This window comes from Antechinus flavipes, chromosome X (genome assembly GCF_016432865.1).
Source record: "Antechinus flavipes isolate AdamAnt ecotype Samford, QLD, Australia chromosome X, AdamAnt_v2, whole genome shotgun sequence".
Taxonomy (NCBI): Eukaryota; Metazoa; Chordata; class Mammalia; order Dasyuromorphia; family Dasyuridae; genus Antechinus; species Antechinus flavipes.
In genome coordinates, this window is record NC_067404.1 from 14,142,607 (window position 1) to 14,159,641 (window position 17,035).

The 17,035-nt window shown below is 35.3% G+C and overlaps 1 protein-coding gene across 2 annotated transcripts in view; it reads right to left on the minus strand.

The window, feature by feature from the left end:
* The window catches only part of LOC127542417 (protein bicaudal D homolog 2-like), a 41,532-nt gene that overhangs the window by 23,914 nt on the left and 583 nt on the right, over positions 1-17,035 (minus strand). For both annotated transcript variants that reach the window (XM_051967986.1, XM_051967985.1), the window contains exons 2-3: positions 7,573-7,798; positions 6,817-7,029 (exon numbers count right to left, since the gene is read on the minus strand). In XM_051967986.1, coding sequence (XP_051823946.1) covers positions 6,817-7,029; positions 7,573-7,776 — 417 coding nt within the window. In that variant the 5' untranslated portion in view covers positions 7,777-7,798. The remainder of the gene's footprint in view (positions 1-6,816; positions 7,030-7,572; positions 7,799-17,035) is intronic.

Genomic DNA, 17,035 nt, shown 5'->3' on the forward strand with positions numbered 1-17,035 from the left:
TCAATAATCATTAGGGATATTGGTCTATAGTTTTCCCTTTTCTCTTTTTGTTCTCCTAATTTAAGTATTAAGATATTTGTATTCTAGAAGAAATTTAGCATTGTTAAACTTTTTTTGCAAACAATTTACATAACGTTGGAACTACTTATTCTTTTAATGTCTGACAGAATTCACTTGTACATCTATGCAGTACTGGCATTTTTCTTCAGGAATTCAATTATTTCTTGTTCAACTTGATGTTGGCAATCTAGTTTTACTCTTTTTTTCCCTGATTACCTAGTGGTATCCTGTTCCCTCCCAATAATTCCTACCCCCCCACCAAAAAAAAAAATCTCAGCTTCTTGGATGGGATTTTTGAAATTCCAATTTTCACATTTATTTGGTTTCCCCCTGCTAATTTTGATCTATTCTTTTTTTGTCAATGAAAGTTTAGAGCAGTGGTTCTCATACTTTTATTTTCAGTATCTTTATGTTGTTAAAAAAAAAAAAACTGTCGAAGATCTGTTCACATGGGTTATGTTTATAGCTATTTCCTATATTAGAAATGAAAAGTGATTTTGAATTTGTAGACCCTCTGAAAGGGTTTCAGGGACCCCAACAATTCTTTGGACTACACTTTGAGGACCACTGGTTTAGAGAGTGAAAATTTCCACTGAAGACTGTTTTAATTACATCACAAAATTAATGGTATGTTGCTTCATTGTTGTCATTTTCTCTAAAGAAATTATCTTCTCATTATATACTTAAACAACAATACTCTATGATGGTCAATTCTGATGGACATGGCCATCTCCAGAAATGAGATGAACCAAATCAGTTCCAATAGAGCAGTAATGAACTGAACCAGCTACACCCAGCAAAAGAACTCTGGGAGATGACTATGAACCATTACATAGAATTCCCAATCCCTCTATTTTTGTCCACTTGCATTTTTGATTTCCTGCACAGGCTAATGGTACACTATTTCAATGTCCGATTCTTTTTGTACAGTAAAATAACCGTTAGGACATGTATACTTATATTGTATTTAATTTACACTTTAACATATTTAACATGTATTGGTCAACCTGCCATTCGGGGGAGAGGATGGGAGGAAGGAAGGGAAAAATTGGAACAAAAGGTTTGGCAATTGTCAATGCTGTAAAATTACCCATGCATCTAACTTGTAAATAAAACACTATAATAATAAAAAAAAGAAATTATCTTCAATTATTGTGCTTTTACTATTTCTCCCTGTAACTTGTTTATTTCTTCTTTGAAGTGTTTAGATGCTGTATCGTTTGGTACATATATGTTAAATGCTGTGATTTGTTCATCACCAATGTACCTTGAGCATAATATTGTTTTCTGTTCTCTTTTCAATCTTGTCTATTTTTGATGTTGTCTTAACATCATGATTGTTATACCCGATTTTTGCTTGTTTGTTTAGGTCAAGCATAATAGTTTATTCCAGCCTTATTTTAAGTCAGTGTGAATATTTCAAGTGCAGATTTTGCTTTCTAATCCACTCTTTTATTTTTCTGTTTTAGAGATGAGTTTACTCTGTTCAGTTAAATAGCATATTTTCCTCCATCCTATTCTCTTAAAGTTTTTTTTCTTTTAAATTTTTTATTACATTTAGAGTTCTGAATTGTTTCCCTCTCCCTCCCAACCCCACAATAGAGAAGACCAACATTTCATATAGATACAGACAGACAGACAGACAGACAGAGACAGGGAAGGACAGAGAGAGAAAGGGATAGAGAAAGAGAGAGAAAGGGGGGAGGGAGGTGTGGAACCATAAAATACATACTTCCATAGATCAGTTCTTTCTCTGGAGGTGGGTAGCATTTTCCATCATAAGTCCTTCGTAGTTGATTTGAATGATTGATCATTACTCAGAACAGCTTAATCATTCAGTTACTCTTCGAACAATATTGCTGTTACTGCAATATAACGTTCTCTTGGTTCTGCTCATTTCACTTTTCATTATTTCATGCAAGATTTTTCTAACACCAACCTGCTTGTTATTTCTTACAGCATAGTTATCATTATCATATACCACAACTTATTAGCCATTCCCCAATTTAAGGACATCCTCTCAATTTTCAATTCTTTGCCACCAAAAAGAAAGTTTCTATAAATATTACTGAACATAGATTCTTCTCCTTTTCCCCTGATCACCTTGGGAAACAGATATAATAGTAGTACTTTTGAGTCAAAGTGTAGAGTTTTATAACTCTTTAGGCATAATTCCCAAATGCTCTCCAAAATGATTGGATCAGTTCACAATTCCACCAACAGCATATATGTTCCAACTTTTCCACATCTCCAACATGTTATTTCCCCCTTCTGTCAGTTTAACCAACTTGATAGGTGTAGAATGATACCTCAAGAGTTGTTTTGGCTAGCATTTCTCTAATCAAATGATTTAGATCATTTTTATATGACTATATATGGCTTTGATTTCATTTGCCAAAAACTGCTTTTTTAAAAAATATTGTTACCATTTAGCAAATGAAGAATGACTCATTCTTAGAAATTTGACTCAGTTCTCTATATATTTGAGATATGAGGCCTTTATCAAAAAAAAAAGTTACAAAAATGTTTTCCCAGTTTTCTGTTTTCTTTCTAATCTTGGCTACATTGGTTTTATTTGTACAAACCCTTTTTAATTTAATCAAAATTATCCATTTTGTATCTCATAATGTTCTCTGTCTCTTGTTTATTCATAAATTCTTCTTACTCATAAATCTGATAGGTAAAATGTTTCTTGCTCCTCTAATTTACTTATGATTATCTCCCTTTATGTCTAGGGCATGTATTCATTTTTACCTTATTTGGTAAACAGTTTTAAGATATTGATCTACAGCTGGTTCTGCCAGATTGCTTTCCAATTTTCCCAGCAATTTTTACCAAATACTGAATTCTTTTCCCAAAAAGCATATACCATCTTGTTTATCAAACACAAGATTACTATAATCATTTATTACTGTGTAATATATACTTGCTCTATTCTACTGAGCCACCATTCTACTTTTTAACCAGTACCAGATAGTTTTGATTATTACCACTTTACAATAGTTTAAGATCTGGCACTGCTAGACTTCCTTTATTTATATTTTTTTCCATTAATTCCTTTGATATTCTTGACCTTCTGTTCTTTCAAATAAATTTTATCACTTTTTCTAGCTTAATAACTAATTCTTGGTAGTTTAACTGGAATGGCATTGAAAAAGGTAGATTAATTTAGGCAGAATAGTCATTTTTATTTTACTGGCTCAATCCACCCATACTGAATTATTTTTACAAAGAAGGTGGTGAGAGAGAAGGCACACTCAGGACTAGTGACCTTAGCTTGATGTAATCTTCTGCCCTTTGTCTAAACACCATCACAAGTTTTTATATTTTCTTTCCTTTTGCCTTTTGAAACCCCCTGGATACTGGATCTGAAGTTTGTTTTCTACTGATTAATTCATATTGCAGTCCATTCACAATCTTATTCCCACCCCAATCTTACTCTCATTTGTTCCCTATTTACTTACATAAATGTTTGTGTGTTTGTTTTAAGATTAGGTTTCCCTCTCACCAGGCAGAAAGTACCGCGGCCACTCACAGACCCAATAGTACTACTGGTTGGCATAGAAGTTTTCTGCTGGTTTGCTCCTCCTTAGGCAGCCCAGTAGCCCTCCACTCCCTGGGACTCACCACATATTGAGATTATTGCAGACATCAGATTGGCTTTAGCTCCACCACAGCTCAGAATTCTTGAGCTCAAGTGATCCACTAGCTTCAGCCTCCCTAGTTAGCAGGGATTATAGGAGTGGTCCACCGTAGTCGGTCTTAAATGTACTTCTATACCAAATTCTGTGTGTGTGTGTGTGTGTGTGTGTGTGTGTGTATGTTCATTTTACCATCTTCAAATTGAAAATGAAATTTAAGTAATATTCACTTCTTCCCTCCCTACCTTCCTCATTTTTATAATTACATGTGCCCTGATCATGTGAGATAGTAAATTCTCCTACCCTGCCTTCTTAGTATACTCCTTTTGCCCTCCATTTTCTATCTTCAAGATCATCAATAAAAAAGAAAAAAGAAAATCAAAACAAATATGCATAGTCCAGCAAAACAAGTGCCCACACTGGCCATGTCTAAAACTCTTTAACTCCATCACCTCCTTGGTAGCAGGTAGGTGGCACGATTTACCTTCAGGCTTCTGGACCCATGCCTTATCTTTGTATTGATCAGAGACTTAAAGTCCTTTGAAGTTGTTTTATTTTTTACAATGTTGTCAATGCATAAATTGTTCTAGATCTGCTTCACCCTGTATCAGTTCAGATATCTTCTCAGTTTCCTCTGAAATGTCCAATTTATCATTTCATATGGCAGTTTTATTACATTCATATACTATAATTTGTTTATCCACATCTCAATAGATACCCCTTTTGATTCCAATTTTTGACTACTTTGAAATAAGCTTTCCTAAGTTTATTGGTTGTTTTTTTTGTTTGTTTTTCTTTTTACATATGGATCTTTTTCCTTTCTTTGATTTCTTTGGGGTATAAACTATATAACTAGGTCAAAGGGTAAGCATCATTTAAAGTGACCTTTGGAACATGGCACAAATTGCTTTCCAGAATGGCTGGAACAGTTGGGAATCTTACCAACAATGCACAAGTGTACCTGTTTTCCCTCAGTCCTTTCAATATTTGTCCTTTGCCTTTTTGTCATCTTTGTCCATCTTTTGAGTGTGAAGTGGAACCTCAGATTGCTTTAATTTGCATCTCTCTAGTTTTATTAGTGATTTGAACCATTTTTTTCATATGGTTGGTATTATCTTGAATTTCCTCCTTTGAAAACTATTTGATCCTATTATTTAACCATTTACCTATGTTTTTCATTTTTATACCAATTATTTGATTTTTCCCTTTTTGAAAAAATCAGATTAGTTCTTTATTTTATTAGCTTTAAAAAAAACAGCTTCAAATTTATTTATTAACTCAATGATCATTTTGCTTTCAATTTTATTCATCTTTTTTTTAATTTTCAAAATTATTATTTTATTGCTTAGTTGGGGGCAAAGCTGAATTTTTCTTTGAGGCTTTGGCTTACATATGTTGTGGTGTTCTTCTCTTGTGAGTTGGTGTCTTGGGTGGTTCTGGCTCCATAACGGCTCTTTATAGTGAGTTTTTTGTTTGTTTACTCATTGCAAACTTACTTCCTGAATTGGGATTTTGTGTAAAGCCATGCTCTACATTGCATACCTATAACATGTCTTACATTGAACCCAAACTGTACTCTGTGAGGTCCTGAAACTGCTTCTCCAGGTACTGAATGCTGTATTTATCAAGGATGCTAAAATCAGCTCATACCAGGGAATTGCCAACTTTCAGTTCTCCCACATGTTCTCCTCTGAGCAGCATAACTTAAGGCTTGCCTCTGGTTGAAGTTCCAGTAGACAGCTGCTAACCACAGCTCATTAAGTAGATGGAAGAATGTACAAATTCTGAGCAATACAACTGCAGTCTTGTCCCTGCTCTCTCTCTTCACCATTTTGAATACTCAGCTGCAGGCCTATGAACTAAATCATAATCTTGTTCTAGGGTCAGAGAAACAGAGCTAGAAGCTCCCCCCGAACCACACTCCTTGTCTTGGTACACAGATTTAGGACTTAAGTCTCCACCTTTCCTCAATGCTGCTCCACGGTCATACTGATACAGCTTCAGGTCCCAACCTCATTCCATTTAAAAGAAGGTTCTGTGAGGACCTTGCCAACTGGACTATCTCTCCAGTGCCCAAAGGCCTCTGGCTATCTCTCTGTGCTGGAAAAAAAAATGGCCTTTCTGTAGTGTGGTGCTAAAAGTACTTCCTTAACCTTGTTGGAAAAACTGTGGGAGAGAGCGAGCTATATTTCTTCTTATGCTGCCATCTTTACTAATTTCCTATTTCCATCATTTTGATGCAAATCTAAAACTTAATTCTTTTTTTTTTAATTTAATTTTATTTAATAATAACTTTGTATTGACAGAATCCATGCCAGGATAATTTTTTTACAACATTATCCCTTGCACTCGCTTATGTTTCGTAAAACTTAATTCTAAAATTAAGTCAGCAGAGGATTTGTGTGCAAACAGAGTATTTCAAATAGAACTTTTTCTTAAGAACAACTCTTTTATATGGTATTTGATAAAGCTCTATGGACTGTCTTTATGATACCCTTCTAAGGAGGCACAGTTACCCCTATCTAACAAGTTAACTGAGATATAGAAGACTTAAGTGGCTTGGCCAAAATCACACAGTTCAAAGGTGGTAGAGCCAGAATTAAAGGCTAGGCCTCTCCAGACTCCCAAGGTCTTGGTTCTTTCCTTAAGCACCAATTATTGATCCAGGCTGTGATGCTGGATACACTCAAAGGCCATTGTAATATACACATTCATTTGCTTCTTGGTTAAATGGGGCTTTTGGAGGGACTTTTTTTTGTTCTTGTGTCTTTTGGTATGCTTATTTTTCTGTCTCCTCTCTGCTCTTATAAAGCCGCTAATATTTTGTTTCAAATTACCATCACTAGACAAGAGTGTCTCTTCAGGTATATAAAGTATACATGTTTTAGGACATGACCTAAGTGACATCTATTTTGGCTGCTCTCAGACCCTTCTGGACTTTCTTTCCATTTTTTTGGTTAGTATCTGGGTAACTTAAGGTTAGTGACTAAGCAAGCAAAGTATTTCATAACAGGAACACTCAATGGAAACGTGTTGGAATTGTATAAGCTATCCCCCACACAAGTTGAAGTGGTGCCCATACACCCAGGGAAGCAAGAGACATACAGACACACACCTTTCTCAGCTCCTGGATTATGGAAGAAAGGCGATCATTTTCTGCGGATGTATTAGTCACAAGAAATCTCATTTGTTTAATGTCGTTCTGCAACTCTTCAATTCTCTCCATCAGCTTTGCCTCCTTGGAAGCGGTTTCTAGCAGTAAGCATTCTTCTCTGTTCTCTCCATCATATGTGGCTCGTTTATGGTTGCTATGACATTCTGCTAATGCCTACAATGGACAAAGAAGACAGCCATTTTGAAGGCAGACTAAAGATGAGATTTACAATTACAGTACTGCACTATGTAGTAGAAGAATATTAAATCATAACTCAAAGGGATGTTTCTTCTCAAATAACGACTTTTTCCAATGCCAAATATTTTTGTTGGACAAATCAGCAAGTAGTTATTGCATACCTATGACGTCTTACATTAGAAGAGACAAGAATAGTAAGAGCTAAAAACCGAGCACTATTTAAAGTGTAGCTAGCTTACAAATTAGTTGATAAAATACAAATTTTAACCATTCCCTCCCTCAAAAAACACCTCCACATATAAGTTAAATATATTAAAAGAATCCAACAAAGAGAATTAAGTAAAGTGATTAACTAAAGATAGTTTGATTTGGGGTCTGGTTTTATTTTTAATCTGTTTTTAATTTTTTACACAAAGGAAGCCAGACACAGAAAAGAAGCAGAGACAGAGATAGTTTTGTAAGGTACTTCCTACCCTCTCCCGGGCCACTAATGGCTCAGAGTAGATGTTTCCTGTTTACCTGTTTCAGTTGATGCAGTTCCAGCCTATGGGACTCTAGCTCTGTTTCCAAGTCCCCATATTTCTGTTTCAAGTCAGCATTTTCCTCGAGCACTGCCAGGCCATATGTTGCAGCCTGGACTTTCTCCTGGGTTGTCTCCTGCAGCTCGCCGGATAACCGTTCCACTTCTGCTCTCAGAAGTGCCAAGATCCTTTCCTGTTCCATAGGGGATACGCTGGGCCGCTGCCTGCCAAGGAGAAGCCAAGAAATCAGTACCTTGTCACAGGAGAAGCCCTTAAAGAGATTTATTGAGCACACAGTTAAACAAATGCAGGATTCATATTGGAAAAAACCTAAACATACAGTTTGCCATGGGGTGGGGAGAGTGTAGAGGACAAGGTACATTCTAATGGCAGCAGTTACTTAAAAAAACTTAAACTTAAAAACTTAAAAAAAAAGGCTGGGGGTAAGTATTCATAAAAAAAAAAACCAGAAAATATCTAAGGTTTAAGAGACAAAGCATTCCAGTGAGAAGACATGAGTAGTGTGTACAATAAGTACACAAGAAGAAAAGTAGTCACTTAGAATATCTCCACTATTCCTTTATTTAAAAAAAAGAATAAACAGGGGGAGAGGGATAGGAAAATGACAAAATGGAGCATCTTGATTCATAAGCAGATATCACAAGAAAACGAAATGTTTCCCATTCATTCCATAATGGGTCACTGAATTACAGTGGGGCTAGCTCAAGGGGAAAGAAACCAGTGTCATAATATAAGCCCTTAATAAATGTTGATGGATAAAAATGAGAAAGCAATTTAAGATTTTAAATTAAATTTAATTTTTTAAATTAATTTTTTTTTAATTTAAGATTAAAAACTTTTCAATCATCCATGTTTTAAACTAATAAAAGGAAATATTTAAGCTAATAAAAGGAATTATTTTAAAAATAATATGTGGGTACAAACTGAATACAAGTGAAGTATTGGGTGTCCCAAGTATCTTAGTGCAATTTGTTGTTGTCATTTTTCAATCATATTTGACTTTTCACGAACCCATTTGGGGTTTTCTTGGCAAAAATACTGGAATGGTTTTCTATTTCTTTCTCTAACTCATTTTATAATTAAAGCCAATAAGATTAAGTGACTTAAGTGACGGGGTCACACAGCTAATGGTCTGAGGCCAGATTTGAACTCTGAAAAAAGAGTCTTTCTGATTCCAGGCCCTGCACTATGCCACCTAGTGCAGTTTTACGTTTTAATAACTTCAGAATGATATAAAAATATTTTTAATCATTTGAAATTTTAATTATTTAATTTTATTTAACATTTAACTTTGAGAATTTTGAATAATGAAGTTATCATTAAAATTAAATTAAATTTTTACTTCAGTTCTTCTGAAGAGGACAATGAAGAAAAAGTCAACTGTGTTCTCTGATTAGTTAAAAAAAAAAAAAGGAGAAAATTCACTTTGCATTATTAAAAAAAGAGGTTTCCCACAGAAATGTAATAATTGCTTGAAAATTGGCTGAATTCAGGAGAAGCCTAGATCCTAGAGACATCAAGCATATGAAAAGACTGTGGCTGAAACTGAAAGGGTATTTGGGTGGAATCTCTACAAAATCAGTTCATTATGTTTGTTGAAACCACCACAATGCACATAATTCAAATAGCCTATGTCACAGCTGTTCAAATACTCTTGGGAGAAGATTTCTAGGCAAGTTTAGACTTTGGTCAACTGATGACATCAAAAATGGAAAAATTTCAATGGCAGATATAACGAAGTGACTTTGTCTGATGAAGCAGTTTTCCACATAAGTGACAAAGTTAACCATCACAACTGCCATATTTGGGGCCCAGAAAGTCCCAAGGAATCTGACAATAAAAAAGAAAGCCCCTGAGTTCATGTTTGATGCACTATTTATAATCCTTGTCCCCCCTTTTTTTGGAAAGGCCTACAGTCAACAGTGGATCTTACTTAGCAATATTTCCAAATTTTTTCTTTCTCAAACTGTAGAAGCTACATCTATTTAACAATATTTTCCAACAAGACAGAGCACCTTGTCATTATGCCTTGTGTGTCATTATGACACCTTTTGAATGATAGCATCTCAGTCCAGTGGATCTACAGAGAAAGCCATTTTGTTTGGCCATTTTATTTATCCCTATTAAATTTTTTCTTGTATGGCCAGGATCATGTCAAAATTGTTGGTGTGCATCAAAACTTGTTCTTCAGATGACTTTAAGTCTAGAATTACAAATGCAGTCCTTTTTGCCAGTGAAAAGCAATTAAAGTACAAAAATCATCTAGAGCAAAACACTACACAAGATGATGATTATGTTGAATTTTATTGAGAAACATCAACATTTAAACAATTAACCTTTCAAATTTTTTTTCCCTGAGTCTGTGGCATTTATACTTCTAAAAATTATTAAAGCATGACTCAATATCTCCTGGATCTAGGCTTATCATGAACTGAATCAGTCCTTTAATTTTTTTCATCCAAATGTTAAATTTTGGGGAGAGGGGATCCTTTTATTAATTTAAAATATTAAACTTTCAAATGATTTTTTTTGGTAATTTTGTAGAATTTCTATTTCCAAAGTTATTAAAGCTTAAGACTTCACTAAGACTTTCAGCATAAGGCATCTTGGTTCTGCTTTCTTCATTTTTTGGTTATTGGCTTTTTAAAAAACAAGAAAATAACCCTATTTCTTCAATGCAAGAAAGCTAAGTTTTGGTAGATGAATTGCCTAAGTTTTCTTCCCAAAAATAAGCATCAAAATGCTGTTAACTCCTTTGAAGTATTTTTGGAATCCCCCTTACCACTACATAATAGTAAGTCATACAATAAGCATTTCTTACATAAAGTGGTCATTCTAAGGGCAAAACAGGCATCCTCCAAAAGGACAACAAAATTCAGCCCACTTTTATCATTATTCCCTTCTACAATCCTCATCTCCCAAGAAGACTGCATAACACAGGTCCACTTTCAAGAGGTGGTGAGGAGGACCTCTGCTACTTTCATTTGCCTTGGTATTCTAGATCTTTTGTTTTTCCAAATAAATTTTGTTATCATTTTATTAAGCCTTGTAAAGTATATGCAGGGTAATTTGGCATCGCATTAAAACATTATTTTTTTATAATTAATATAAATTATAAATTTATAATTTATATTATAAATATATATAGCTCCATCTCCAAACCTATATGTATGTATGTAGGACCATCTTTAGTACTGGTCTTCCCTCAAGAGCTCTTCTACCTTTTTATTCCAAATAACTACAAAATGCATAAAATATCTAGGAATCAACATCTCAAAACACATAAAAAACCAATATAGATTCAGTTGCAAGTTCTTAAAGATATAAGGAACAACCTAAATAGATGGAAAAATATTCAGTGTAGGAGAATATTCATTGTCCATAGCTAGACCATGCCAATATAATAAAAAGGACAAATATGAAAAATGACAAAAATGAAAATAATGTTTTAATGCGATGCCAAATTACCCTGCATATACTTTACAATGCTTAATAAAATGATAACAAAATTTATTTGGAAAAACAAAAGATCTAGAATACCAAGGCAAATGATGAAAAGGACAAAAGGGAAATAGCACTTCCAGACCTCAGACTATATTATAAAAGTATTCATCAAATTCATCTGGTATTAGTTTTAAAAAAATGAAATAAATCAATGAAACAGACTAAACAAGAGAGCATCAGAAATAATAAAACTCAATAAGCCAGGGCTTGATAGAATGGAAAATATTAATTACCTAGGAAAAAGATTCCTTATTTGATTAAAACTGGTGGAAAAATGGAAAGCTGTCTGGCAAAAATGAGGCTTAGATGAGTATCACATACTCTGCTCCACAATACCTTCTAAATGGGTATGACCTTAATACAAAAGATGATACTATAAGAAAATTAGTTAAGAAACAGATCATATAGTTTCACAGGTATGGCTAAGAAATAGATTCTTTCTGCATGGACAATACTACTTTTTAGGATAAGAAGTGATTGAATGAGAAAAAAATCTTTGTATCAAATTTCTCTGATAAGACGTGTGTTTATGTGTGGTTGAATAATGTAAAGGGTCCCCTGAATTTGTTTTTGAGTTGCTCTATTTTCTAGAAACACTGGACCCAGAGTATGCAAAGGCCCTGAATGAAGCCCCATACCCTTCCCCTCAGCTGACATAATTTTTTGTTTGCATTTCAAACTGGATTCCTTGAGTGTCCTTGGGAGTCAAGACAGGTGCCAGTAAGTCTGCAGCAGACTGGAAAATTAATTGTGCAGTTGGGACCCTTGTAGATAAGCAGATCATTCTATTTTTATAGTCTAACAATTCCAAGGGGAAAGATGTGGCTTTTGCCTTGCCTTCCCTTCAGAAGTTTTGTCCTTTTCCCACTCCTACTGCTCTTTCCCTCCCTCCATACCATTCTTCTTTTAGAAGAGATTTGTGGTTTTTCCTCCTTTCTTTGTCCTGCTGTTATAAAAATGCAAACTTCTGGATAGATTGTGAACTCTTTGGGTTCTATATCCATGTTTGTTTCTTTTGTAATAAAATAAAAATAGTTTTCAAAGTTTTGTGCATTCACCATTTACTTCTGGATAGATTGTGAACTCTGAATTCTATATACATGTTTGTTTCTTTTGTAATAAAATAAAAATAGTTTTCAAAGTTTTGTGCATTCACCATTTACTTCTGGATAGATTGTGAACTCTTTGGGTTCTATATCCATGTTTGTTTCTTTTGTAATAAAATAAAAATAGTTTTCAAAGTTTTGTGCATTCACCATTTACCAATAGACATATGGTCAAAGGATATTCAGTTATTAAAAGAAGAACTGCAAAGTATTTATAACCACATGAAAAAAATGCACCAAATCACTAATAATAAAAGAAATGCAAAGCAAAACAACCCTGAGGTTTGATCTCCTACACTGCAAAAATTGGAAAAAAAAAAAAAGACAAAAAAAAAGGCAATATACACTAATACATTGTAGGTGGAATTGTGATGATGTCCAAAAAATGCTATTTCTTTTTGCATCTTGAATCTATCAACTCTCTATCTGGAGGTGAATAGCATAATTTATAGGCAGCTAGGTAGAGCTGCATTGGTTAGAGAGTCAAGCCTAAAGTTGGGAACTTATTTGCTTGTGTTCAAATCCAGCCTCAGGCACTCACCAGATATATAACCCAGGGCAAATCACTTAACTGTTTGCCTCAGTTTCCTCATGCATAAAATGAGTTAGAGAAGGAAATGGGAAACTATTCTAGAACTTCTGCCAAGAAAACCCCAAATGGGGTCACAAAGAGTCAGCCATGACTGAAAAACAACTGAAGAATAACAACAAAGTCATCAAAAATGAAAAAAAAAATCCCCATTTACTTCAAAATATTTATAACAGCTAAGAATTGGAAACAAAAGTACATGCACATCAACTGGACAATGGCTAAACAAAGTGTGGTACATGAATGTCAAGGAATATTACTGTGCTGTAAAAAAAAAAATGATAGGGCTGATAAGTGCAGAGAGTTTGGTGCATTTTTTTCATGTGGTTATAAATACTTTGCAGTTCTTCTTTTGATAACTTAATATCCTTTGACCATATGTCTATTGGTAAATGGTGAATGCACAAAACTTATGAAAACTATTTTTATTTTATTTATTTTATTACAAAAGAAACAAACATGGATATAGAACCCAAAGAGTTCAAAATCTATCCAGAAGTTTGCATTTTTATAACAGCAGGACAAAGAAAGGAGGAAAAACCACGAATCTCTTCTAAAAAAGGAATGGCATGGAGGGAGGGAAAGAGCAGTAGGAGTGGGAAAAGGACAAAACTTCTCCTGAAGGAAAGTGGAAAAATGTTTTGTGAACTTCTGTAGAGTAAGCAGAGCCAAGAAAAAATATCCACAGGAATTATAGAAATATAAACGTAAACAACAAGGACACGTCAAAAAACCAAAGGTAAATATAACAAAATCAAAAAGAAAAAGGATTCATAGGAAAAGACACCCACAACCTTCCCTTTTGTGGAGGTGAGAGTTCCACTGATAACATACATTGCACATATTTTCAGACTTTCTCAATGTACCAATCAGTTAATTGTGCTGACTTTTTTCCCTCTCTTAAAAAATATCATTTGTCATACAGAATGGCTGTCGGGGAGGGGAAGAGGAAGGGGAAGGAGAAGAAAGAGGCATTATTGTGGTGATGTAACAAACATATCAATAAAACCTTAATTCAAAAAAATCAAAAAGAAGAATTTGGGGAATGATGTAGTCAGTCTTGCCCTTAGGAAAAATCAATGAGCAGCTGTGTGGTGGATGGATTGGAGAGGAGAAAGGCTGTAGTTAGGGACACTAATTGAGAGGTCACTGAGTTTGTTCAGATAAGAGGTAAGTAACAAAGGTCTGAACTTGGATGTTAGCAGTGAGAAGGTAGATGTAACATGTTGTTAAAGAAGAAAGGGTAGGATTACCCTATGAGGTGAGTGAATGAGGAACTGAGGTTCTGAATCTGGGAAATTGGAAAAATGGTTATGTCCTTAACATAAATAAGTTCAGTAAAGAAGAGGTTTAGACTCTCTTTTATTTTATATGTTTATATACATATTTATATATGTATATGTTTATATGCACATTATTTATGTTTATATACATATATTTATATGTTATATGTATTTTATATACACATGTTTATATACATATTATATATTTATATAGTGTATATATTTCATATTTATTACATAGATTTATATTTAGTTTACGATGTCTATTAGATATCCAGTTGGAAATGTCTAATAGGCAACTAGAGATGTGGGATTGAAGACAAGAGACCTGAGAACCATTTGTCTTGAGAAAATAAAACCCAGAAGAGCTGATGAAGTTATTGGGGAATAGAAAAGAAAGAAGGCTCACTATAGAGCAGTAGGGTACATACAAGGACATGATAAGAAGGAGCCTGCAAAGGAGAATAGAATAGTGAGCAGTCAGGTCATCAACTCTCCCATAATCCACAGCAGCTCTTCCAAACCTTTTCAACCCTCCACAAACCTCGCACAGCTTCCCTTCCACCTCCCCCACCCCCAGCCCCCAGCAGAACTCTTGGTTTCGTATTTTACAGATAAAATGGAGGCCATTTGCTACAAATTTTCTGTTTTCTCACTCTTCTTCATCTTCTAAAGTTCAAATTCTTTCTGCCATTCACTCCTCTTTCACCAGTCTCATATGAAAAGAGATGTGGCCTTACTTCTTACCAAGGCTACTCATTCAAGTGACCCCAATTCATCTTGCCTCCCCCAACAGATTATCCTCTGGCAACTCCATTTTCTTCACTTTGTTTCAATCTTTCCCTCTCTACTGGCTTCTTTCCTACTACCTACAAACGTGCCCATGTCTCCCCCATCCGGGAAAAAAACTCACTTGATCCTTCAATCAATGCCTTCTATCTTTTCTGTCCTTTGTGGCTAACCTGATGCCTTCTTTTCTCTGCTCCCAAACTCTTCATAATTCCTTCTAACTTTTATCATTCCACAAGATACTCCTCACCAAATAATCTCATTGCCAAATCCAATTCAACTGACCTTTACTCAATCTTCATTCTTCTTGACTCTCTACATCCTTCGACACTATCGATCACTCTTTTCTCTTTGATATCCTTTTCTTTCTAGGTATTTGGGATATCACCCCCTCTTGCTTCTCCTTATCAGATGGATCTTTCCTCTACTTTACTGGATCCTCTCCAGATCATACCCTCTAAACACAGGTATCTCGAAGGATTTTGTGCTGTACTCACTTCTCTTCTCCTTCCATACTATTTCACCAATTAATTAAATGCCTATTATGGCATCGTGATAAACACTGTTCATCAATATCCCATTTATCACCATCTCTATGCCAATGAATCTCAAAACTAACAATATAACCCTAAGCCCTCTGCAGACCTGCAATTTCAAATTTCCAAATGCCAGGTAGATATCTTAAACTCAACATATTAAAAAGTGAATCACTATCTTTTCCCCTAAGCCCTTAATTACCATTTCTACATGGATGATTCCTAAATCTATATATCCTGTCTTAATCCCTTTGCTGACCTCCAATCTTGAAATTCCAAATGCCAGGAACAAATATCCTAAACTCAACTAGACATCTTAAACTCAACATATTCAAATTTGAATTATCTTTTCCCCAAACTCTCCCCTTAACTGCTATCTCTATATGATGATTTTTAAATCTACCTAGCCAGCCCTCATCCTTTCTTTTACTGATTTCTGAATCTCTAGTTTCCAAATGCCTGGTGGATCTTAAATTCTTAAATATTCTGAATTTTACATAATTCAAAATTGAATCATTACCTTTCCTCCCAACCCCTCTCCTCCCCCCCTCCCCCCATTATTCCACATTACTTTAGAGGGCAGCAGCACCCTCCTAGTCTCTCAAGCTGAAACCTAGGAGTCATCCTTCGGTCCTATCTCTCACCCCCCCACACACCATATCTAGTCTGTTGCCAGGGACTGTCGATTTTACCTTAGCAACAGCTCTGACATGCTCTCTTCTATGCTCTGATACTGCCACCACCCTGGTGCAGGGCCTCATTATGTATTGCAATAGCCTACTGGTGTGGTTGCTGCCCCCACTTCAATCCCTCCTTCATTCAGCCACTAAAGATTTTCTTATAGCACAGGTCTGACCATATCACCCACTTCCATTCAATAAATTCTAGAAGCTTCCAATAGCTTCAGGATCAAATACAAAATGCTCTGTTTGGCATTCAAAGCCATTCATAACGTAACCCCCTCCTACCTTTCCAGGCTTTCTATACCTAATTACCTAACATTATCCCTTATTCCTTTTTCCATATTCCAGAGACCTTCTGGCTGTTCCAGGAGCAAGACCTTCCATTTCTTGGTTCCATGCATTCTCTATGCCTTCCTCCATTCCTGGAAAGGTCTCTCTTCCTGTTTCTGGCTATTGGCTTCTATCTTTTACTGGAAGCCTTCCCCAACCCCTCTTAATTCTAGTGCCTTTCCTCTCCTATTTTCTCCTATTTATCCCAAATATAACTTATTTGCATATATTTGTTTGCCTGTCTTCCCCTCACCCCACCCCCACCCCCAGACCGTGTTTTCTTCGAGACTCTCTTTTTATTTCCCCAGCTCTTAGCACAGTGCTCGGCGCATAGTAGGGATTTAATGCTTATTGACTGACTGGAAGCTACAAATTAAAGGTGATAGGATTTTGCTATCTATACTGATGGCAGAGGATCACAACTTTTGAACCATTTTCCTCTACATCGGGGAAGGAATATTAGCTGGGGGCGGGGGGCGGAGGATTTCGAAAAAGGAGATTGTAGGCAAATAAAACAGTCACAAGCATTTTTTAAGACTTACTATGTGCTAGGTACTGTACCAGTCCAGGCTAGTGTCCAAACCAATTGTTTTCATGATTAGGGAGGTTTTGTGAGAAAA